General features: G+C 36.1%; 1 protein-coding gene across 1 annotated transcript; it reads right to left on the reverse strand.

Annotated features, from left to right (window-relative positions):
• Positions 1-603: 603 nt before the first annotated feature.
• LOC129261491 (endoribonuclease LACTB2-like) lies at positions 604-22,603 on the reverse strand. The gene is made up of 7 exons (XM_054899555.2): positions 22,391-22,603; positions 17,756-17,919; positions 16,936-17,062; positions 13,289-13,391; positions 12,137-12,361; positions 4,487-4,568; positions 604-4,153 (listed from the first exon to the last, which is right to left on the reverse strand). Exons 1-7 carry the CDS (start codon positions 22,510-22,512, stop codon positions 4,107-4,109), a joined length of 870 nt encoding a protein of 289 aa, XP_054755530.2. The 5' UTR covers positions 22,513-22,603; the 3' UTR covers positions 604-4,106.
• Positions 22,604-24,313: the final 1,710 nt, after the last annotated feature.

The following is a 24,313-nucleotide window of genomic DNA, read 5'->3' on the forward strand; positions in this document are numbered from 1 at the left end:
AATCATGATCATGCACTAAAAACACATACTAGTAAGCATAACATGACAAATAATGTTTTCCATGGGGGAGGGGGGCAAGATGCGTAAAAAATTAATTTGAATAAACTCGAAAAAGAGGGAAAGAAGCAACGGAGCTTGTCATGGGGCCACTTGTGCATTTTCTGAGGAGAAATTGGATTTGGTGCACAATTTTGTGAAAATTTTCTTTAGAAAATGTAAGTTTTAAAAGTGTCTGCCACCCCCCTCCCCCTTGCTTCAGTAAACTCATCAAGCTCATCAGGGCCCCGTCTTACAAAGAGTTGCGATTGATCCAATCAATCATAACTCTATGCAAATCCATCACTGTCGTAATTTTTTCTACAGGAAATTTGCAAAATATCCTTTGTAAACAATGAATTTATGGATATACATTCATATCTAGAATTTTTTTGAACAAACATGCATTTTATATGTTGACATTGCTGGCCGTCCATAGTTGCGATTGATCGGATCAATCGCAACTCTTTGTAAGACGGGGCCCTAATTGCCATTTTTCAAGAACTCACAACCATGTCACATTCTCTCATGATAACAAAAAAACAGCAAATTTTGGAACGGAACGTGTAATATATGGAATTTCAATATTTAATAAAATACTTTGTTATATTACATATATCAATCATTCTACTGCTGTCATCCACAAATTACCATCACCAAATAGTACCACATGATCAGCACGCTTGTACCAATGTAAAGAAAGCTTGCATGACAAAAGGGTAAATCTAACTTTTAGAGCTTGTACCTAAATATTAATGAATATTTTAATAAATTTACCAGAATATTAAAGAGTAACTCCTCAGCTTCTCATCAATACCAACAATAATAATAATTGTCATTTATATAGCGCTTCCTCAATCTACGACTGCTCAAGGCGCTTAAATAAACATTGTTGTTGACTAGACTATTGCATACCCGTCAACATTTAGAAATGCAAAACCCAAACAACCTATGGCCAGGGGGTCCAGGGGACTGACTAAGCCCCGGCGGGGTCCAGGAGCAGACCGCCATGCGGGTGTCAAGAAGGCAGTTCCCTCTGAAAGTCCTGTATTTTAGCAACTGTAACCCCAAAGGATTGGGCCATTAAAGATGTATCAAGGACTTTGGGGCATGAATGTGTCTATGGCAGTTTTTGTTGTTGCGGTTTTGAAAGTTGAAAATCAGGGGGCCGTTTCATAAGGCTGTTCGTAAGTTAAAAACGACTTTAAGAACGACTGGTGATCCTTTCTTGTGGTAAAAGGTATTCACCATTGTTCATTGGTGATTGTTTTGCGCGTCAGAAAGGTTCACCAGTCGTTCTTAAAGTCGTTCTCAACTTACGAACAGCTTTATGAAACGGCCCCCAGGACAGTTAGTGGAACACGACTGTGAAACATGTAGAGGGGGTACTGCATGCACTGGAGCACAGTAAAGGATACACAAACTTCAGGATATACCAACTGGTCTAGGCAGGAGCATCATTACAAATACTCATCTCTACCTAAAGGTTTCCACATTCATTTATTCAGACAGTCATATATGATGTCAGTGGCATAGGTAGAAAGGTATGAACAAAAAGCCTAGGAATTCCCTTTCATATCACTGTTTTTTAATGCATCTAAACATATATTGCCATTTTATACCGATTTTATTTTTGTATATTTGTAAACCCCGACTAGTGAGGAGAGCTTCATAACAGAAACTAGTTTTTCTTTTAGTCATCCTCAGGCACTAGTCGGTGGTAATTTCTCCCTCTTGTACATATTCTTTTTGTCTTTTGCCTGGAAATAAAAAAAATAAAAAAAAATAATAAAAAAGCTAAATTCTAATCAATAAGATCAATATAATTCACTCTCTACATTTGGATAGTTATTCTGAACAATACAAGTGATGTACTTTATGGAGTATTGCAAGTTGGGGATAACCTTATATTCATTGTATCTATGGTGATTTCACATGGTTGTAGATATCTACTTTACAATTTTAAAGGTAATGAATGATATGAACTGTCTTGACTTTTTAGAAATGAAAGTGGAGGAATGATGAATACAGAGAAAGATGCACACAAATGAAAATTGTTCTCAAAACTTATAGATTTGAAACAATAAAACATTTCATTAACTCTTTGCACGCTGAATTAAGTTTTTTTTGGGATAATAATGACAATTGTTTCCATGTTATTTCCTTTAACTCAAGATTTCCATATTGCACCATTGATACTTATTATTATCTAGATGTTATCCAAGAACTATTGCCTTTTATTAGCTTATCTAATTTGAAGGTAGGGGAGAAAACTAATTATTACTATTGATGTATTTATTTGTACGAATGTGCAAGATTGCAACATCAACGCGCAAAGACTTAAAGAAAAAAACTACTCACGTTCCTCAAATTATTACTCACCAATTATTTTAACAACAAAGGACATGGGTTTTAGAGTTGATTTCATGAATTTATACATGTAAGCAACTTGAGGCACTTGTTTACATTTATGGATTTTTGGCAAACCAGTTGACAATCATAAATATAACATAAATTGCATCAATAAATGTACTTACACTATAGAGGATATCAATTTGAGAAAAATCTAAATGACTATTTTAAGAATTCTCTTACATTTAAATAACTATAGCGGGGTGTAAAATAGAGATTTGTCTAAGATTAATTTGGCGCATTGCCCCAAAAGTGATAGGACCAGTTTGGGGAAGGGTTTTCTCTCCAGAAAGTGTGCCAATATCTAAAGGCTATCACAATGCACAACAAGGAGATGAGGGGGGGGGAACACGCACATGCATCCTGTGCCTCCTTGGCTCAAGATTTGTAGAAGCACCATATCAAATCTGATTATTGGTTTGCAGTCACCATGCCCTGGTTTGTGAGAACATACTCTAGTGGTTTGAATATTGAATGAGCTTCACTGAATTCACTTAGCAATTGATGAGCAAATACAGGCATTTGGGCTTGATTTTTCTCAAGATTCATAGAGTTGGTAAAAATTAAATTAGAGACTGTACATAAAGACTAGATTTCTGAGAACGGCCCATTCAATAAATGAATATTGATTTTCTAGAATTTTGAATATATCATTTTCATCAACTTTTCAATGACATTCTCTTTTATTTTCATTGTCTTCCAATACCTTATCATTTTAGAGCCTTGTCTATACACAATATAATTCTTTAAAGATCTTGATAATGAAATTTGAATGCAATCTTTATATCACACACTCATATCCTTTTTTTATTTCATCTCATCTTTTACAAGCAGTCACTTTAATAGCAGGGATGCCAGTCAGTCACTGGGACTGAACAGATGCCTGAACAAATCAAAGCCCCATGTAGGCTTTATAATGAAAAGCCTAAAAAGGATGGGGAGTTTTCAGGGCCTAAAGCAGGCAAAGAGCCCAAAGACTGGCATCCCTGCTTTAGACAGTTTCATTCTCTTTCAAACTTACGGGCACCTTACCAAAAGCCAGGGTAGTGCCTTTCACACAAGAATCCGCAAGGAATCTCTTCATCGATGTTCCTCATATTTATCAAACAACAAAATGGTGAATGCAAGGAAAGCAGCAGTAAAAGAGATAATAATAATAATAGTCAGTTCTTGTATAGCGCATAACACATTATGAATAACGTCTCTATGCGCTTTCAAAGGACTTGGATATTATTATCCCGGCTGTAGCTCAAGCAGCTAGCTTCCAGCACTCGGCATTTCAAGGAATAAATTCCTGCCAGGTACCTATTCACCTCACCTGGGTTGAGTGCAGCACAATGTGGACAAATTTCTTGCTGAAGGAAACTACGCCATGGCTGGGATTTGAACCCACGACCCTCTGTTTCAAAGTCTGGAGACTAATCCACGGGGCCACAACGCTGTCTTAATAACAGGACTTCTGCAGTAAGACACAGCACATACTTCTGGTAAGGTCCCTTTCATCTCTGGAAGAGCAAAATAATTTCCTGTTTCTTTTTAAAAATCATTCATTTAGTGTGTTACATCTCTCTTCATCTTGATGATAGAATACACATCTGATATCTCTGCTGGAGCAAAGTTCCCTTCACTTGCAGTGTCCGTGATAACAAACAGCGCCCTCATAAGTTGCTTTTCCAACGGAACTTCTCATCTGATGCCACCCTCACTAGTTAAAAAAAATAGGAAGCAAAAGAAATGAGATTTATTGAATTATCTTATTACAGCATATTTACCTTTCATATTATACAATATATAATCATTGTATTATATTATATGCAATCTACCAAAACAAAATAAATTCTTCAGAAAATATTTTGCAAAACTATTTTCCAGTTTAAAATCTACATGTATATAGAGATCAGTACACTTCACATAATGGTGGGGTAATTTCAGTGATAAGATGACCCTCTCCAATTAATTGCTGTACAAATTCTTTTTTTTTTCTTGGTTCCTTTTTTTTCTTGGAGGGTTGTAAAGCTATCCCTGCAAATCATCTTACCAATCTTTCCTTCTTTCTGTAATTTCTCTAGATGATGTGAGACATTCCTTGCAGCAGCAGGGTGAAGGATCTCTGGTGTTTCCTAAATGGAACAAAAGAAAAATAATTGTTTTTGTTTTAAAGATGAAGATCAGCAGCTATAACAGCTCTAGCCATTTGACAAGCCATTGTGATGATGATCCACAGCATTTATATTGCGTCATATTTCTGTTAAAAACATTCATAGGCGCAGGCTCATCCAATTAAGCTATTAAACATCTGCTTGAAAATAAGTGAGTTTTGAGAGGAGATTTGAAGAGTTCAATGTCAATTTCACGGAGTGAAGGAGGGAGGGAGTTCCAGAGGCCTTGTGACTATAATTCCTCGTCAAGTAGTTGCCGAGACGAGACTAGCCAATCCTCACCATTGATGCTGACGACGCCATGGAACTGGGTACATTCGCTTCGGTGGTACAGGGTTTACTGATCCCAACAACATGCTTGTTGATTGGCCGCTACCTCTCAGGTGGCGATCGCGCCTTTCACGATTAATCTTTTTTAGTTGGTAGGCGTGGAGCCTTGTCTACAGCACCATCTCACTTCCATACATGTAACTAATCAAGTCTGGGTACCGTTTCATAAAGACTTGTTATGATAACGAATGCACAATTTCTATAACAAGTTTACCATCAGCCAATCAGATTGAAGGATTTCAGTAGCTTTAAACATTTATTGCAAATTTGGTATCATAACAAGTTTTATGAAATGGACACAAGACCACATTCCTATAAACCCTTAATGCAAGTTTATTATCAGCCAATCACATTGAATGATTTTAGTAGCTTTGAACAGTTATCGTAACAAGTTTTATAAAACAGGCCAATGAGGGGACAATAACCCTTTGCGTGCGACGGGCTTCCACAGAAGCCCAGCGAGTCGTTCACTTAGCTACGACGGGCTTCTACAGAAGCCGAGATTTGTTTGGTTTAATTCGATGAAGTTTTTCAGCTTTTTCGTAATTGTTTTGTACTAAAACCTTTCCCACTATTTCCTTTATAAACCTATTTCGACAATCAAATGAAAAAAATATACAGCTACGTGGAGAAAAATCCCTAAAATAGGAAATCATTTCAACTTTACCCGAATTTTTCGTTGGAGTCAGACGGTGAGGATAAATTTTGTGACGTGCACGTACGCGCGCGCACACTAGGCCTGATCACGTGATTTGTTCTGATCACGTGATTTGATCCATATCGTTGTTCTGAAAGCCTAAGCTAAAATCTTTTCTGGAAGATCGTCACGTAATAACCTACGCGTTTATTCACCATTTTCCGGTCTTATTTATTTCATCAAGACGATATCACTCTAGAAAGAATGATATCTCCTTGGTTTCATCGATCGATTGTATTTTCAGAAAAACAAAACGCTTGTCATGTCTTAGTACTTTGAGCTGACCTTGGTGCACTTTTGAACTTTTTGCCTCCCCATCATCCCTCTTCTTCTCATTATTTTTGTCTACTATTAAAAAAAAAAGAGAAAAGAAAGCAGTTAAGCACACCATTCATCTTCTGCTCTTTTCAAAAAGGAAACGTCCATGTAGTTCATGATATCGGCACTATCCAAACAAAAGAATGTCTGGGCGGCCACTCAAACAAATTCCTTCCGAAAAGAGCAGGATACAGATGGTCAACGCCCCGAACAAAAGGAAGATTAGTGTATATCGGCAGGATGACCCGATGAATGCTTTTCGTACTTAGCAATACAAAAAGCTTTTATGAATACTTTTTTTTCGACCAACATACCTATCAAAAAAAAAAATGTCCCATTTACCGATAACACAGGGGCTTATGACATCCGTCAGTGGTTCATATTGCATAAAAAGCGCTTCCCCTGGATGATGATGCATATAAGGATGAACGAAGAATCATTTAGGGAAATTATATTTAAAAATATATGTTCAGATGTCACGGAGAACGAGAGAGAATGAAAGACAGAGATAAAAATGAAAATAGACAAGTGCGCTGTTGCTAAAATTCCTTGAATATCTACTTAAACGAATAACAACATGACTTTATTTTTTGGTTAGATTACTTTAAAAAAATCCCACAACGTTTGTTTGTCGCAACTCGGTCCTCAGACCCTTGCCAAACTGATGACTTTTTATCATTATTCTTGTTTGACCTTGCCCCCCCCCCCCCCGATGGAAATGTTCTGACCTACACTCTAATATTGCTTGTTTGTCTCCTCTCTCCGATTTTCTGTTTTTAATTGCGAGTAACGCAGTAGAAAAGATGAGAATAAAGACCGTCCTGGCCACTTCATTTCCCCGTTACGACCCCCCCCCCCAAAAAAAAAAAAAAAATCGCATTTGGGGCGCTTACTATGGTTAGCATATAAACCAAAATATTTGGAAAAAAGATGTTATACATGCAGGGACAGCATTTTTTTTTATTGTGCAGGGGTTGAGCAGCTGCTGTGGGCGGGGGTGAAGCGGCTAAAAAAAATCACAATTTGTTAATTCATGTCATTTTACAGAATGAATTTATAATAGGTTAGGTTTTAGAAGCTTTTCATCTTATTTCCGCGAAATGGAGGAAATAGAATGATACAGGATGAGAAATTACGTTTAGGCACCCCCTATAAAGAAAACACGTTTGTCTGGCGTGTCACGCGATAGAACCCTCTCAATCCTACAAACTTTTATTTATGTGTGGCCTACACACCTCCCCCCCCCAAAAAAAAAAAAATATATATATACCGATCCAAATTTTATGGATTTTCCTACTTTTTCGCCAATTTCTTTTTTTTTACCGGCGAATAGCGTGGAAGAAAAGATTCATAGAGGAAAAAAGTTTCAGTGACTGCAAACAATCATTTGGGGCGCTTACCCTGGTTAGCATGAAAACTAAAATATCTGATTTTTTAAATAAAAAAAACAGAGAAAGGGAAAACGAGGAAATCCCTAATTGGTACCGTTTTATAAATACATTATACATGTACATTTTATATTGACAAATGCGCAATCATTTAAACATTTACCATCCGTCAGTCAAATAGAAGGATTTCAGTAGCTATCTAGTCTTATTGAAAATTTTATATAAAACGGGCCCCTGGTAAATGTTTGACCCCCCTCCCGCTTTCTCTCGTTTTCTCATCCGATATTGCTCTTATTTTTGTCTTCTATTTCAAAGGAAACAAACAGAAAATAAAGGAATTTAGAACACCGTTTATCCTCTGCTCTTTTGAAAATGAAAACGTCCATGCAGTTCTTGATCTCGGCACTCCCCAAACAAAAGAAAGTCATGGCGGCCGCTAAAAAAATTCCTTATGAATAGAGCAGGGGACAAATAGCCAACGCCCTGAATAAAAGGAAGATTAGTGTATTTCGTCAGGATGACCTACTGAATGCTTCTCGTATTTAGCAATACAAAAAGCTCTTAGGAATACTGTTTTTCATATTAGGACAGTAACATTAAAAAATTAAATGATTACTCATTTTATATTGACAAACCTGCTTAAGCTTAAGACATGGCAAATATTGGAAAAAGATGTATAAATAACAGGGGCCGCTGAGCGTGTTTTTTATAATGGAGGGGTTGAGCTGAATGTAGAAGGGAGTGATCCGGCCCCTAAAAATCACAAATTTATGGACTTCGCGTTTTTGTATACGTTTGCTGAATGGGGGGGGGGGTGGACTGACGCCTCCTACCGACTCCAATGCATCTGTATTTAATTGAACGATTAAAAGATAGAGACAAAATGGTATACACATCTTTCATGGTTTATTTATTGCTTTTGTTTTCGGTTGTGAAAAAATCTAGAACGGTTAGAAAATGAATAAATGAAAGAACAAAATAAAACACTTTTAAATTAAAAGCATCTAAATTAATTTTAGATGCTACAAATTCTATAGATGAGAATAATTTACTTTCTCTCATTGTGGCGAACAGTAATCGGTAGCATGGTTATTTTGGAGGGAAAAGGGAGATAGAAAAATGAAACGTAGAACGAGACAACTTGGGAGAGCGTTGGGAGGTATTACAGATCCACTGTTTGAGTCACATTTACCCCCTTCGCTCTTTGAAATTGCAACAGGATAACAAATCGAAGACTGGTATGCAATCTTCAGAAACAAAATTATATTTTATTACAAGCTATAATTCATGAAAAGAAGAAAATAAAGGCGATTTTTAGTGAAACATTGAGGCCACCGTCTTGAAGCCCAGAAGCCAAAAATCACAAAATAGTTTCGGACTTTCGTTGCGCAGCATCATCGTCGTACTTGCAAGGGAATATTCACCCTTTTTTATTCATTCTGGAAATAAGGTACTTGGTATGCTGTGATTTCACCCAAAACGGACTTTCGTCGTAATTATACACTTTGCAAATGATCTGTATACAAGGGGGTAAAGAGACCATTCATGAGTAGCGTGACTATAGGCAATGAAAAAAGCACCAGAGCAGACGACAAAGCGGTATCGATCGAACTCGACTTGTCCGCGCGTGCTGATTGCCCTTACGCATTTTTGTACACAGTGCCTATTGACTTGGGAAAAAGCGAAAATTTGACAAAATAACACGACTTTTTCATCTTAAATTTCTTAACTATTCTGTTGATTCGAGAAGCGAGACCTTTAATTCTAGTTAGAAAAATGTCTGATCGTTCATCTTTACATTTACAAAAAATCCTGAAAATACTTCAGTTTGGCGCAATTAGCAATAGATTAGGAAAACACCGCCACAGATCCAAAAACCAGCAATGTACAAAAACGGCTCCGCCGCAGGGAGAGGTATCCGGTTTCACGGGCCCGCACGCAAAGGGTTAACATCTCAGTTACACATCAGAAAATACAACAAAATGATGTGCATGAAATCAGCAAGCATAAAAAAACTGACCATTACTTAATGAAGCAAGCAAGTCTTGAATTCAATAATTACATTTTTTCAACAGAAAACCAAGAAGAGATTATCTATTAGACTAAAGATCAGTACAGTTTTGTTATATTATGAATCAAACTATGAAATCTAAGAAGAAAAAAATCTGCATAAAATACACAACTGTAGCAGTCATAGTTAATCTTGGTTTGAAAAATTGGTTCAACTTGGGTGAATATTCGTGAAAGTTTACCCGTATTCGAAAAATGTGGGTGACTTCTCATACATTTGTAAATAATAATAGTCAGGTTTTATATAGCACAGGAAAGAATAAGATGTGTTGGCGAGTTCATTTTGTCGAGATGAATAAGTACTAGTAGGATATTAAGAACCGTTTTGAATTTTTTAACAGAATCAATTGTTTTCAGGGAGTTTGTTCCATGAAACGGGGGCTGCATGAGCAAATGCATATTCACCGTATAATTTTGTTGATACTGGAGGAGCGATTAATCAATTCTTACTTTGTAAACAGAGATGACACGTTGGCTTATAGACAGTAATCATTCAAGTATGAAGGAACAAGTCCATAGAAACATTACATTGACTCTATTTGTAAACCAAATACAGTCAAACCTCAAGCAACTACCTGTATTGAGGGAAAGCCTGTCTGTAAAGACCAAAATTTGGTTTCCAATGAATAGATTCCCCCATTGAAACATGGATTGGGCGATTCCATGTTCTAGAAAAGTCAGCCATTTTCAAAAAAATTTCAACCTGCTGTCCAAACAAATGACGAACTTCAATTTGTTTTGTGGTAATAATAAAGTACTATTGGGTAATCATGTAAAACAAGTGGGGCGCCTCTGGCAGTCTCACCTGCATTACGTGATTCAATAAAGCAGCAGTGCTGACTTTGAAAACTGCTATAAAATAATTATTCACAAAAAACACCATTCACATAATGATACAATATTATGTTCATTGACCCTGAATGACATTTGACCTTGATCATGTCTTATCAGTGATACTTAATTACCCCTTTGTCCAAAATTCATTAACTATATCCATAAACTTTGAAAGTTATGACTTAATAATTACCTCCAACATGGAGTTCATTGACCTTAAATTACCTTTGACCTTGGTCATGTAACCTGAAACTCACACAGGATGTTCAGTGATACTTGATTACTCTTATGTCCAAATTTTATGAATCAGATCCATAAACTGTCAAAGTTATGATGGTAATTCAACAAATACCCCCAACTTGGCCAAAGTTCATTGACCTTAAATGACCTTTGACCTTAGTCATGTGACTTGAAACTCAGGCATGATGTTTAGTAATATTTTACTACCCTTATGGCCAAGTTTCATAAACTAGGTCCATATACTTTCTAAGTTATGATATTTCAAGACTTAACCTTAGGTTGAGATTTCGATATTGACTCCCCCAACATGGTCTAAGTTCATTGACCCTAAATGACCTTTGGCCTTTGTCATGTGACCTGAAACTCAGGCAGGATCTTCAGTTATACTTGATTAAGCTAATGTCGAAGTTTCATGAACTAGGTCTATAAACTTTCTACTTCTGCTGTCAATTCAAAAACTTAACCTTCAGTTAAGATTTGATGCTGACGCCGCTGCCACCGCCGTCGGAAAAGCGGCGCCTATAGTCTCACTCTGCTATGCAGGTGAGACAAAAATGACAACCAACAAAGATATGTTGCCCATGGGTGAATTACAGGTGAAAATATTGCGTATCGTACAGGACATTTCTGAGTCCCGTACGACACACAACATGTTCACCTTTAATCCACCCATGATCAAACATTTTTTATTGGTTATCAGCTTTTTACATGACTACCCACTTATTACTTTAATATTGACAAAAAAAGAAAATTGTATCGCTCAAGTATTCAGCTAAAAGAATTATAAATTGTTGTCAAAATGTCTCGTATGACATGTATGGAATAGCCTCATTAAAGAAACCTGTCTATAAAGGTAACCTGCTCATAAAGACCACTTTTCTTGTCTCCCTTGGATGGTCTTTATATGCAGGTGGTTGTTTCATAGAGCTGTTGCTAAGTTACGAATGACTGGTGAACCTCTCTTTGGAACTATATCAACACCAATGAAATGTATCATTTACCATAAGAAGGGATCACAAGTCTGTCATAAAGTTGATCGTGACTTACAAACAGCTTTGTATGAGAACGCCGACAAGGTTTTACTGTACATATGAATGTAGTTTGCTGTACAAACCCTTCGCTCAAGGAAAGGGATCCAAACATGCAGCCTAATGTCCCTGCCAATGACTGTCTTGTAGAAGGCTCTGAAACTATCTGACGTACAATCACCAGCATCTGGTTGTCGCGTACGTTTGGGTTTAGGGGTCAAGCGCTATTGCCAGTTAATTTTGATAGTGTGCTTTTGAGACAAGGGTGTTGATATCCAAACTTTCAAGTTTGAGTTTGAATACTCCTATGTCTTTGGAATTTCTGACATCCTCACCAAGAAGGTTCCATTCCGGGATGGTCTTGGGATACAGGGAGTGTCGGTAGCAGTCTTTATTTGATCTAATAAGGTTGTATTTGAGAGTTCCCTTTTGTCTGGTTCGATATCTACAACTGGTTGGGTTTAGAGATTGAAGGTGCGCTGATATGTTGGAGGGTACAAATCCAACGGCAAGTTGTATTTTGCTTGTCTGGTGTGAAAACCCTGCTGTTGATCAAAGTTGCAATCATGGTCTGTGCCTGCAGTGCAGACTAAAATCAATGAGGGTCCAAAGAGGTAAACTTACGGTGTAGATGATCTTGACCAGATCCATGGCATCCATGTCTTTACCATCGTGTTCCCGAAGGACCGCACTGATCTGGCTCTCCCGCAGGTTACGATGGTCAATGTACATCTGGAGCTTGGGCACGGCGTCATCCACTATGGGACCATGGCCAGGGTAAAGCCGAGAGGGGTTGATGGAGACGAGCAATTCCAGCGATTTCATGTATGTATACAGGTCCTCGAACACCTGAGAGAAAGAGAGAGAGAGAGACAGATGTAAAGGAAGGAAGGAAGGAAGGAAGGAAAGAAAGAAAGAAAGAAAGAGACAGAGACAAAACATCAAAATCAGATCATCAAATGTTCTAAAAGATTTATTGCATAAATCAATATCATTGTATTCCTGCACAGAACACGAACAGGGTAATGAGAAAATAATTCACAGATTTTTATATGAATAGTGAAATTAACAAGATCTGAACTGGTTTGGTTGAAGGGAAACCATATCATGCAGTTTTATTCTTATCTATAGTATTTCTTTTTTTTATTTGCTGCATAGGCCTTGATTCAACCAAGATGGTACACAGTATTACCATTCAGCGGACTGTAAAATCCTTATGATATTATGACGGTTAATACTACTATCTAAACAAATAGTGAATAGGCATGAGTTCGATGGTTCGAGATTTCACAAGAGGTGAAATAAAGATGCTCTATTCAACGAGGCGTTAGCCAAGTTGAATAGAGCGTTTCTTTCACCGAATGCGAAATCTCGCACCATTGCACGATTAAGAATATTCGGTATTTGTGTTGTACAACGCCTCGGAATCTAGCTAAAATATGAAAAAAGTTTTTCCCTGCAGTAATCTATGAAAAGGGAGCAAAAATATTGAAAGCGAAAGGCAAAATCCCACAAGCCGGGCCCACAAGTGCGCGTCTTGGGCAGCATTGCGCATTTAGCCAGCATGCTATACGCATATTACACCTTCATTTTTACCGAGCGCAATGAATTAAATCGCATTGTGACGTCACCTCCTAAAGCCGTGCAACGGTACATTTTGGATGGTACGTCGTGTGTTAACGGTACGAATGTTTGACATTCAGCCTCCCATTTGGTCGCGTACAACAAGCTAAAGTAGGCGTTGTACAATACCATCTATAAAGTGGTAATACTTACAGCTGTGCCTTCTCCCAACACACAATCACCAGTAAAGACAGCATTCTCCTCCTCTAGTACTAACACCATATGGTCATCAGTATGGCCGGGTGTGTAGACAACCCTAAAAATAAAGAAAGAGAGGACTAATTTAGAATGGCAGCTGATCAACGCATATAAAGTACTGAATTAAAAATTACCAGGGAAATATGCTTATGTTTATGAATCTCGAGTCAAAGGGCAACTGATGTGTTTCTTCAAAAATGCATGACAATAAATGTAATCTACTTTAATTTAATTTAAATATTACTGAGATTTTAATGCCCATGTTTTCATTTTTTCATTTCATTTATTGTTTCTGCAACTTTTTCAAATACAAAATAACAAAGAAAATACATAATACATAACAAAATATATAACAATAAAAAATATGAACAGGGTTGTATTTTCGATAACAATGATTTTAAGAAGGTTGCATGTGAAACTGAACAAAGAAATATAATATCATTACAGATATATCAGTGTCACAATGAAATGCATTTATTTCATTTATTCATTTTTCCCCAGCAAAGCTTGCTTTATATTTTCTTCTAAGTTTCACTCCAAGGCCAGGTTGCTAAGAGCATGGAGGTAAAAGGAATGGAGAGACAACGATATTCAAATGGCTTCAAATTTCTGAAGAAGAACAAAGGAATATTTAGGTGCACTGGTAGCCTTTGGTGACAACCTATGATGCCGCCAGTTTCATGCAAAAATTGAAAAGTGATTTGTGTTGAAAATAGATAACTGGGATATATCCATGTTTATTTGAGCACAAAACATAGATATTGAACACAAGAAAAATGCACATCAAAGGTTTATTGTTTCCTAACATTGGGCAAAATATTGAATGATAACAGTTTTAACAGTTTTAATAATTTGACATTTCAAAAAATCAACATTTTAAGAAATGCCACAAACTTCCTCACTATAAAAATGTTATGATTAGTTTGTTGAAATACATTGATTTGTGATGCTGTGTGTCAGATCTGCGGCAAAATGTGGCCAGTCGAGTATAAATATCAAATCATATTTTAAGAAATATTGCAACATTTATTTTCACTGTCCCCTGTAAAAGTGAGGCAGCGTTAAGTAATTATCATTATTGTATTACTGTATTTCGCCTGTAAGTCTATAGTTAGGCAGGAATCTTTTGTCTACAGCCTGCAAGAAATATGCAATGAAACACATGTGTAACATATTTATCATTGTGGCATCAAAGTGGCTATAAGGGGAAAATGTTTGATGGTTCTCCAAGTCTTCAAACTCCTTGCTAAGAGACAAGGAATAGATCTTATCAACAATGTGAAGTGAATGAGAGATGTGTGTGAGAGATTCTTTTGCTAGAACTTAATAGGATAATGTACATATCTCTTGTGTGTTGTCTACAGGGTAGTAAATTTTTTATAGGCCCTGTTTAGTTGAGCTCAATGAGCCTTTCTTTTTAACAACTGCTTGTGATACTTTGGGGAATTAGAAAATTGGGAGAAGACCCCAGTGGCTTTCCAGTAGTTTTCTTGGCATTGCATCTTTAGACTTTGTGAAGCACACATATTGCAGTCTGAGGGAGACGCCATTTTGGCTGACATCTTGATATAACTTTCAATTTCAACTTTAAATAAAAAAGCAGCTATTTTGATTGATATAGCAGCCTTTTGACTGACATTTGCTGAAGCTTTTACAAGCCTGTATGAGGTCAGATCTAAGCAGAATTCATGTTATTTTTTATGCCTGTATTGAAGAAGCCATCGCTTTTGGACCATAGTCTCTTTCTCGATTCTCTGCCCCTATCTAATTCAAACTGACAACAAACAGATTGGCCTAGCTTTAGATACCTTGTAGCCTCCAACCTACCACTCCCGGCCTCGGCGATTGTGACACGACAGTCATCAGCTCAGCCTCAGCTCATGCAACCTCGACCTCACCTTCACCAAAATAGATCCTTGATCACAAAAGAAAATTTTGGACCATAGCCCCTTTCTCGATCCTCTGCCCCTATCTACTTCAAACTGACTACAAACAGATTGGCCTAGCTTTAGATACCTTGTAGCCTCCAACCTACCACTCCCGGCCTCGGCGATTGTGACACGACAGTCATCAGCTCAGCCTCAGCTTGTGCAACCTCACCTGCACCACGATAGATCCCTTGCTCACTATCACTTTGATCACAAAAGAAAATTTTGGATGACAGCCCCTTTCTCGACCCTCTGCCCCTATCTACTTCAAACTGACAACAAGCAGACTGGCCTAGCTTTAGATACCTTGTAGCCTCCAACCTATCCCTCGCGGCCCCGGCTTTGGCGATTATGACACGACAGTCATCAGCTCAGCCTCAGCTCATGCAACCTCGACATCACCTGCACCAAGACAGATCCCTTGCTCACTTGATCACAAAAGAAACCAGCAGGTTCGAAGCGCTGTATGACGTGTGCTGCACCGTACATGATCGGTCCATCGCCCCGACCTGGTGACTAGCTCGCATTGTACCGACGACCATCACGTCAAACAATGATGATCACTTGCATAGCTCTCCCCGTAACCAATGGGAAATATCATGATCTCCCAACTAAAGATGGTTCCAAGATCGGGATAAATCAACATTTAGATGATTTCCAGAATTGGGACATTTTCCCAAGGTCGTGTCGATTTGGACTTTGACCAATGATACGAAGTACCTGACTTCAAAGGAGGTTTTCGGCTAGCAAGCTACCAGACAGATAACTTGTTGTAAAGAACAATGAGAGGAATATCAGAAACTCTTTAGAATTGAGATCGGAAATACAGACATTACTTTTTTTTTAAGATGACTGAACAGTTGATTGATGGTATTGAGAAGAGTTATTTTAAATTTGGACCCTGGTGAGATTGTAAGATGTAGGATTGTAGAGTTTTGAGCTAGAGATTAGTTGAAGATCTAGGCTCATGTTTGAAGATGTAGAAGATTTTTTAAATGTGATCACAAAATGTATTCAGAGATATTATGGTGTGAAGAAAAATTCTATAAAGACGGATCAATACAGGGTCCTTTTAAAGGAATTTTTGGCAGAGTTACAATTGTGAAAAGAAACGAAACAAAGTTAAAGGTTTAATTGAGATTTTTGAAGGGTGTTGTTATTATAGATGAAAGTGTGATACACTAAGATGTTGAAGATTAGTTTTTACTGATTAGATCAGTGCAGGATCCTTTCAGGGATATTGTATTCAGAGACAGGTTGAGTTTGATATTACAAATTGGATCAATACATGATCCTTGGGTTTTCTTTTAATTGTGAACCGGTGAATCAGAGTGATAGGTTGACATCACTTTATCGTTTGGCTGTGTTAATACTATTTTTTCCACCAAATTGAACTTCAAAGAGAAATGTTTTGATATTGGAATTTTTGTATACTGAAATGAATTGTAAATTGTGATTTGGTACACACTGAGTTTATCTGACTTTTATTAGAGTCCAACCATGTGACAATCAGATAAATATAACAACAAAAAAGGTGAATGGTCACTTGATAATACAAAAACTTGGAGAGTATGAATTAAACTTGGATTTGGGTCAACTTGAGGGAACTGAAAGCTCATAGATAATTCATATCCTGAGCCACACAAGACAATGCATAGATACAGGGATACTCACCTCAATGTAGCGCCCTCTGTTGTGACCTTCTCTCCATCTTGAAGGTAGTTGTATGTGAGCTTATCTCCATTGATTGTTTCTGCTTGATATGGGTGGCGAGGCAGCTTTGAAACCTTGACATTATTCTCTGAATAACACAAATAAAAGAATCAAATATTCAAGCAGAAATCTTGCATCACATTGTTTTACAAGTTGTTCAAATTCATGGATCATTTTGTACCATTAAGAAAGATTTCATCATAATTGCATTTGAATTTTCAAACTCCATTCAAATTGTAAAACCAACCCTCAACATTCATAAATATGAGTAAATTCATAGAAAGCTGAAAATATATATTTTTAAAGTATATATTCTACTGCACCACCGGTACACATGTATATTTTTCCTGGTGCCTCATTTGATAAAATCTTGCAAAACTTTGCCATTATGGACACTATCACTAAACATTAAAAAAATGAAAAGCTATGTAGCAAGATATTGAAAGAAATTCAATTCAATTCACTTTATTCACATCCATTAAAAAATATACAACATACAATATTATATGAACAATAAGAAACAATCAAATTTGATCAATATGATCATGCTTGAAAATAATTATTTTCTGTTACTTACTAATTTGCTTTATTATATTCTTATATATCTTTTATATTTATTAACTCTTTATTCATTCATTCTTTTCCATTATCTATTTTTATAATCTCACTTCCTTTTATTTCATTTATATTTATATTTTTTTGGTGGAGGGGGGGGGGGCAGCCCTCTCCCTTTCAACACCAGGGCTTAACTTGGTAGGATAAAAAGAAGTTGGCAGCTCACCTAACTGAAGTTCTTGAAAGATATCATCAATGCCACCTACATGATCGTGATGCCAATGAGTTAGAAGAATCTCTTGTATTGACGTCCCATTCTCAGCCAGAGTATTCCTCAGATTCTTGAGAAATTCAGGTTTGTTTTCTTCACCAGTGTCGATCAACACTCTCCTATAGACAAACACACAGAAATGCAATTCAAAGAGAAAGTTAATCAAAACTGAATTACCTGGTAGGTACAGCACTAGTCTGCAGGCACAGACACTTGGTTTTCGCAATTCGCATAATGCAGAGTCTGAAGTAGTAAGACTACAAAGACAGAGGCCATATTCTGAAGTCAGGTTTAAAGGGATGGTCCAGGCTAGAGATATTTATATCTCAATAAATAGAGTAAAATTCACAAAGCATAATGCTGAAAATTTGATCAAAATTGGATAACTAATAACAAAGTTATTGAACTTTAAAGATTTGCATTATTCCGGTGAAACAGTTCTAGGCAGGTCTTTATGAATATTCATAAGATGTGCCCATGATGTCATATCTCCACTTGTTCTTTGGTATTTCATTATATGAAATTAGGTTTATTCAAAATATTTCTACCAAGAACTAAAACAATTGGATTGACCACTGATTAAGTGCATTAGTTATTTATTGTCACAACTTATTCCATCATAATGGAGACACATCATTTACACATGTATGAAAATATGAAACATTTATGATTTCATATAATAACATAAGAAAAGGGAAAGTGGAGATGTGACATCATCAGCCCACCTAATGAATATTAATGACAATGTGCATATAACTGTTTTCACAAAATATTTACAAACTTTAAAATTCAATAACTTTGTTATTTGTTATCCGATTTTCATGAAATTTTTAGCATTTTGCTCTGTGAATTTTACTCTTTTTATTTAGATATAAATATTTTCAGCCTGGACCATCCCTTTAACTTAGACCATGGTCTAACACTGTGCTAAAATTATGGGAAGCCAAAAGTGTCAAAATTTTTATTAAAGTTGTATACTGTTTCTTATGTTTACTGTGCTCTTTCCTGATTCATCGATGGTGCAGACAATAATCTATTTATACTTCCTACACAATTTTGAATGATTTGAGAGCCAAATGAGGTAAAATATTATCTCTCTACTGTTAGTGGTTTATGTAGCAATTGGCTATCCATACTTCAACCACAACTTTAAACCTGAGTTTAAGTTAAACCCGACTTCAGAATACGGGCCATAGCCTTTAGCATCTAGTCTTTACTCTAGACTTGTTATTGGTTAAAGTGTCAAATATGAGTCTGAGCTAGCAGACTAGTTGAGCACTACAGTCAATACTGCATCTAAAGCCCGGCCCACACTATGCGATTCGTTGCGACTCGATTCTTTAATATATATCGCATTTTGCATTAAATGAGAATGTTCCAAGAAGTAAGAATATTTCATTTGAAGTTCGGCATTACAGTGAACATTAGAAATACTGTATGGACCAATGAGTTTCACAAACTCTGGAGTTACCAAATACCGGGTAATAATCCATTCTTCATGAAAGTTCTGGACCTAGAACCACCATGGAAGGCATTTTATCAACATATTTCATCTAGACAGGTCCACATTTTAGAATATGTAGGCTCACAAAAAGTGCCTTAGGCATTCAATCGATCAGAGGAAATTCAAGGGTGATGAATTTGAAAAACTTGTTTACCAAACTTGATTTTGATTTCAGCTTTTCCTTAAAGGGCAAGTCCACCCCAGAAAAGGGTAGATTTGAATCAAAAGAGATATTTTGATGTCTTCATCCTCAAACAACAAAATGCTATTCAGCTTTTCCTTAAAGGGCAAGTCCACCCCAGAAAAGGGTAGATTTGAATCAAAAGAGATAAATCAAACAAGAATAATGCTGAAAATTTCACCAATGTCGGATGTAAAATAAGAAAGTTATGACATTTTAAAGTTTTGCTTATTTTTCACAAAACAGTTATATGCACAACTAAGTGATATACAAATGAGTTGTTGATGTCACTCACTATTTCTTTTGTTTTTTATTGTTTGAATTATACAATATTTCAATTTTCACAGATTTTTTTTTACGATAAGGTCCCTATTGGTTGTACCACAAAATGTTCAAACAATTGTAATTCCACATGTTCAGGGAGAAATAAAACCTTGTTTCTCATTATAATAAGGAGAAAATTGCAATATTCAATATTTCATATAATAAAATACAAAAGAAATAGAGTGAGTGATGTCAGTCCTATCATTTGCATACCGACCAGGATGTGCATATAACTGTTGTGAAATTAAGCGAAACTTTAAAATGACATAACTTTCTTATTTTACATCAGATTTTCAGTGTTATGCTCATTTGATTTTTCTCTTTTTTTTCAAATCGACTTTTTGTCGGGGTAGACTTGTCCTTTAATATGGACCTGTCTATCAAATCTGGAAAGTTGTCATATATGACATATCTGTTTGGTTTTCATACGCTCAGGAGCACAGACACCTGACTGTTACTATGGTAACTATCAAATGACAATGACAACCTCTGAGTGCTGATAGATTTCAGGTTGTATTGGTCCCTTGCAGATGACCAAGACTGGAATTGTTTCCTAAAACTCTCCATCTCCATACAACTTACAAGACCAGGTGGGTGTTTCATAAAACTGTTCGTGAGATAAGAACGACTTTAAGAACGACTGGTGATCCTTTCTTTTGGTAAATGGTATACATATAGGCGATGGTTTAGCGCGTAAGAAAGGATCACCAGTCGTTCTTAAAGTCGCTCTTAACTTACGAACAGCTTTCTGAAACGGCCCCCTGGTGGGTGTTTCATAAAACTGTTCGTAAGATAAGAACGATTTTAAGAACGACTGGTGATCCTTTCTTTTGGTAAATGGTATACATATAGGCGATGGTTTAGCGCGTAAGAAAGGATCACCAGTCGTTCTTAAAGTCGCTCTTAACTTACGAACAGCTTTATGAAACGGCCTCCTGATACTTGAGATATGCTACAAATATAGACTGACATTATTGATTGTTTGTTTTTTATTTCTACGTTCAAATAATAAAATATGAAATGTGACATAATTATGTCATGTGCAATATACAAAATAATCCATAACATAAACAATATAATCATAATACTGTACATTTATGAATACAAAATAAAGATGTGAGCATGGACTTGACTTTTTGATAATAATCATAATGGAAGCTGATTACAGCTCAATACAGCCCTACAGTATATTGGTATGCTACACATGGAATAATATGATGGTACCATCATCTTGCCAACTTCCTGTTTTAATATCAATAACATATAATCATTTGCAATTTTCACAGATAGGGCTGAATGATCTTAATTGTAGCAATACAGGAATTGAAACTGAAAGGGATATTCTATTAAGCTAAAAATAATATGACTTCAAAAAACGAAATGAGAGCAAGTTGAACAACAAGTGGAATGCCTCTGGCTGTCTCACCTGCATCACGCGATTCAATATAGCAGCAGTGCTGACTTCGAAAACTACTATGAAATAATTATTCACAAAAAACACCATTCATATAATGATACAATACTACGTTCATTGACATTTGACCTTGATCATGTGACCTAAAACTTGTCAGTGATACTTGATTACCCCTATATCCACATTTTATACACTATATCTATAAACTTTGAAAGTTATGACAGCAATCTAATACATGTAATTACCTCAAAATGGCCAAAGTTCAATGACCTTAAATGACCTTTGACTTTGGTCATGTGACCTGAAACTCGCACAAGATGTTCAGTGATACTTGGTTACTCTTATGTCCACGTCTTATGAACTAGACCAATACACTTACAGAGATATGATGGTAATTCAACAAATACCTCCAATATGGCCAAAGTTCATTGACCTTAAATGACCTTTGACATTGGTCATGTGACCTGAAACTCAGGCAGAATGTTCAGTAATACTTGATTAACCTTATGGACAAGTTTCATGAACTAGGTCCATATACTTTCTAAGTTATGCTGTCATTTCAAAAACTTAACCTTAGGTTAAGATTTGGTGTTGACGCCTCCGCCTTCGCCGCTGCCGTCGGAAAAAGCGGCGCCTATAGTCTCACTCTGCTATGCAGGTGAGACAAAAACATAAACATTTTTGTAAAAGACCAACAGGCCAACAGACTAACAGGAAAATTTGTCACTAGGTCTCTCCCATACTTTGTTCAGGCATGACAAAAATATTATATAGTGTAAATAAATAAACACATCAATTAAAATATTTTTTTTATCAAACTTGTATAATGAAACGCCCCATAGTTGTTGAATTCAAAAGTAAGACATGTAGCCCATACTATTCCTTGTATGAAATCTTGATTATTCACTATTTATATGTCTACAGAGGAAAATATCTTTCTTGTAACAAAAGAAGTGAAAGCGATGAAAGTTATGATGATTTACATTCATTCTTATTTCTTAAGAACATTTTAAAGATCTAAACATATTATCTGTTTGCAGAACCTCTGATCCAAATATCACCCACCATGCATTCTTCTGATAGAAACTAAATATTGTACATCCATCAGTAGATGTACTCTATCTACATCCTACACAATGACCGATTCATAATTTTATGACACAATACCTGTTCCCAGAGCCAACCAGGTAACAATTAGTCCCTTGCAGATGACCGAGACTAGCATTGTCTCCCAAAACTCTCCATACAAGTTCAGATACTCGAGACACGTTAGGAATGTATGCAGACATGATTGAAGCTGTTACTAGGCTGTGTGATGCAGGGCAATCCTATACTGGTTTGCTGGAAATGGAATAATGTGATGGTACCCTTATCTTGTCTAGTCATTTGGATCTTCACCGTAGCTATTTCATTTGATCCAATAAAGCCAACCCTTTCAGTTTGTGTACATACCATCAGGAAAGTGTTTCACAAAACAAAATGCCAGTGATTCTTACTATTAAAGGGATGGTCCGGGCTGAAAATATTATATCTAAATAAATAGAGTAAAATTCACAGAGCAAAATGCTGAAAATTTCATCAAATTCAGATTACAAATATGGTAACGAAGTCATTGAATTTTAATGTTTATCAATATTGTTTTTAAACAGTTGATATGCACATCGTCATGAATATTCATAAGGTGGGCTGATGATGTCATATCCCCACCTTCCTTTTTCTTATGTTATTACATGAAATCATAATAGTTTAATATTTTCACATGTGTAAATATGTCTCCATTATAATGAAATAAGTTGCGACAATAAATAACTAATGCTCTTAATCAGTTGTCAATCCAATTGTTTTAGTTCTTGGTAGAAAATTTTTGAATAAACTTAATTTCACATAATAAAATACAAAAGAACAAGTGGGGATATGACATCATCAACCCACCTAATGAATATTCATGAAGACATGCCTAGAACGGTTTCACCAGAATAAGGCAAATCTTTAAAATTCAATAACTTTCAACAAATTTTCAGCATTTTGCTCTGTGAATTTAACTCTATTTATTGAGATATAAATATCTCCAGCCTGGACCAACCCTTTAAACTAGTTCTTGTAAATTACTGAAATCCTTGAATCTGATTGGCTCAGAGTAAATTTGTCAGTGGAAATCACAGATGCTTCATGAAAAACTCTCCAGATGTTTGGATGAGAATTACATTGCAAGGACATGTGATCACTGACAAAGGAGAAGTTTCCCTTTATTTAGGTTCTTCTCAACTGGTGTATTTTCATCGAACGATGTAAATCATTATGCTGACTGGGGGCATAACGCCTGAGATTTCCCTGATTTACAACTATTGAGTTATAGTTAAAATTCAATTCTTAAAATGATGATGATCAATGATGATAATGAAAAAAGTGGTAATGATAAATCAAGGGATTATACATAAATAAAACAATCATGACAATGATTTTGTTAATAACTACGTTAAACGATGATGACAACAACACTAGTTTGTATTACTATTGATTAATTCACACACAATAGCGACATCATTTTGTTGATGGTTGCCGAAAGTTAAAGAAACGCATTCGCTCTTATGGATTTTGATTGCATCCACTTGCAGATGTTTGAATAGCAAGCGAGAAAGGAATCAGTCTTCAAAATGAACTTGTATTAGCTTTCATTGCGTTGTGTTGTATTTAAATACGTTCGGACATTTTGCAACTGAACGCAAGCTAAGAAACACAAATGTGTGGGCCAGGTTTTAAAGAGAAATTAAGTCCAAATATATATAACTTTAAAGGTGAATAGAGTAAAATTAAATGTGATAGATTGTTTGGAGAAAAAAGTAGGAATATATGACTGAAAGCGGAAGTGTTTAATTACTTTTTAATGTCTACGTGTAGACCTGTATGCTAATATTCCAATTACAATCACTGCCTTCTTGCGGAACTCTCACCATAAAGTACAGATGCAGCATTTGATTAGGAGAACAAAAAAAAAAGGAATCGTGCCTTGATTAAAGAAAGCTAGACAAACATGCAAAATCAACTTCATTACGATGTGAATTGCATTATGCAGAAACTTGGCTTGTGCGA

The sequence above is a fragment of the Lytechinus pictus genome, chromosome 1 (genome assembly GCF_037042905.1).
Source record: "Lytechinus pictus isolate F3 Inbred chromosome 1, Lp3.0, whole genome shotgun sequence".
NCBI lineage: Eukaryota > Metazoa > Echinodermata > Echinoidea > Temnopleuroida > Toxopneustidae > Lytechinus > Lytechinus pictus.

Bases quoted from the DNA above. Each gene is read 5' to 3' on its own strand.
- LOC129261491 (XM_054899555.2), bottom strand. From the start codon at position 22,512: ATGTCTGCATACATTCCTAACGTGTCTCGAGTATCTGAACTTGTATGG. The intron at 13,392-16,935 runs GTGAGTATCCCT...CTTTATTTTTAG, and splicing joins ACAGAGGGCGCTACATTGAG to GGTTGTCTACACACCCGGCC. The intron at 4,154-4,486 runs GTAAGATGATTT...TTTTTTAACTAG, and splicing joins ACAGAAAGAAGGAAAGATTG to TGAGGGTGGCATCAGATGAG.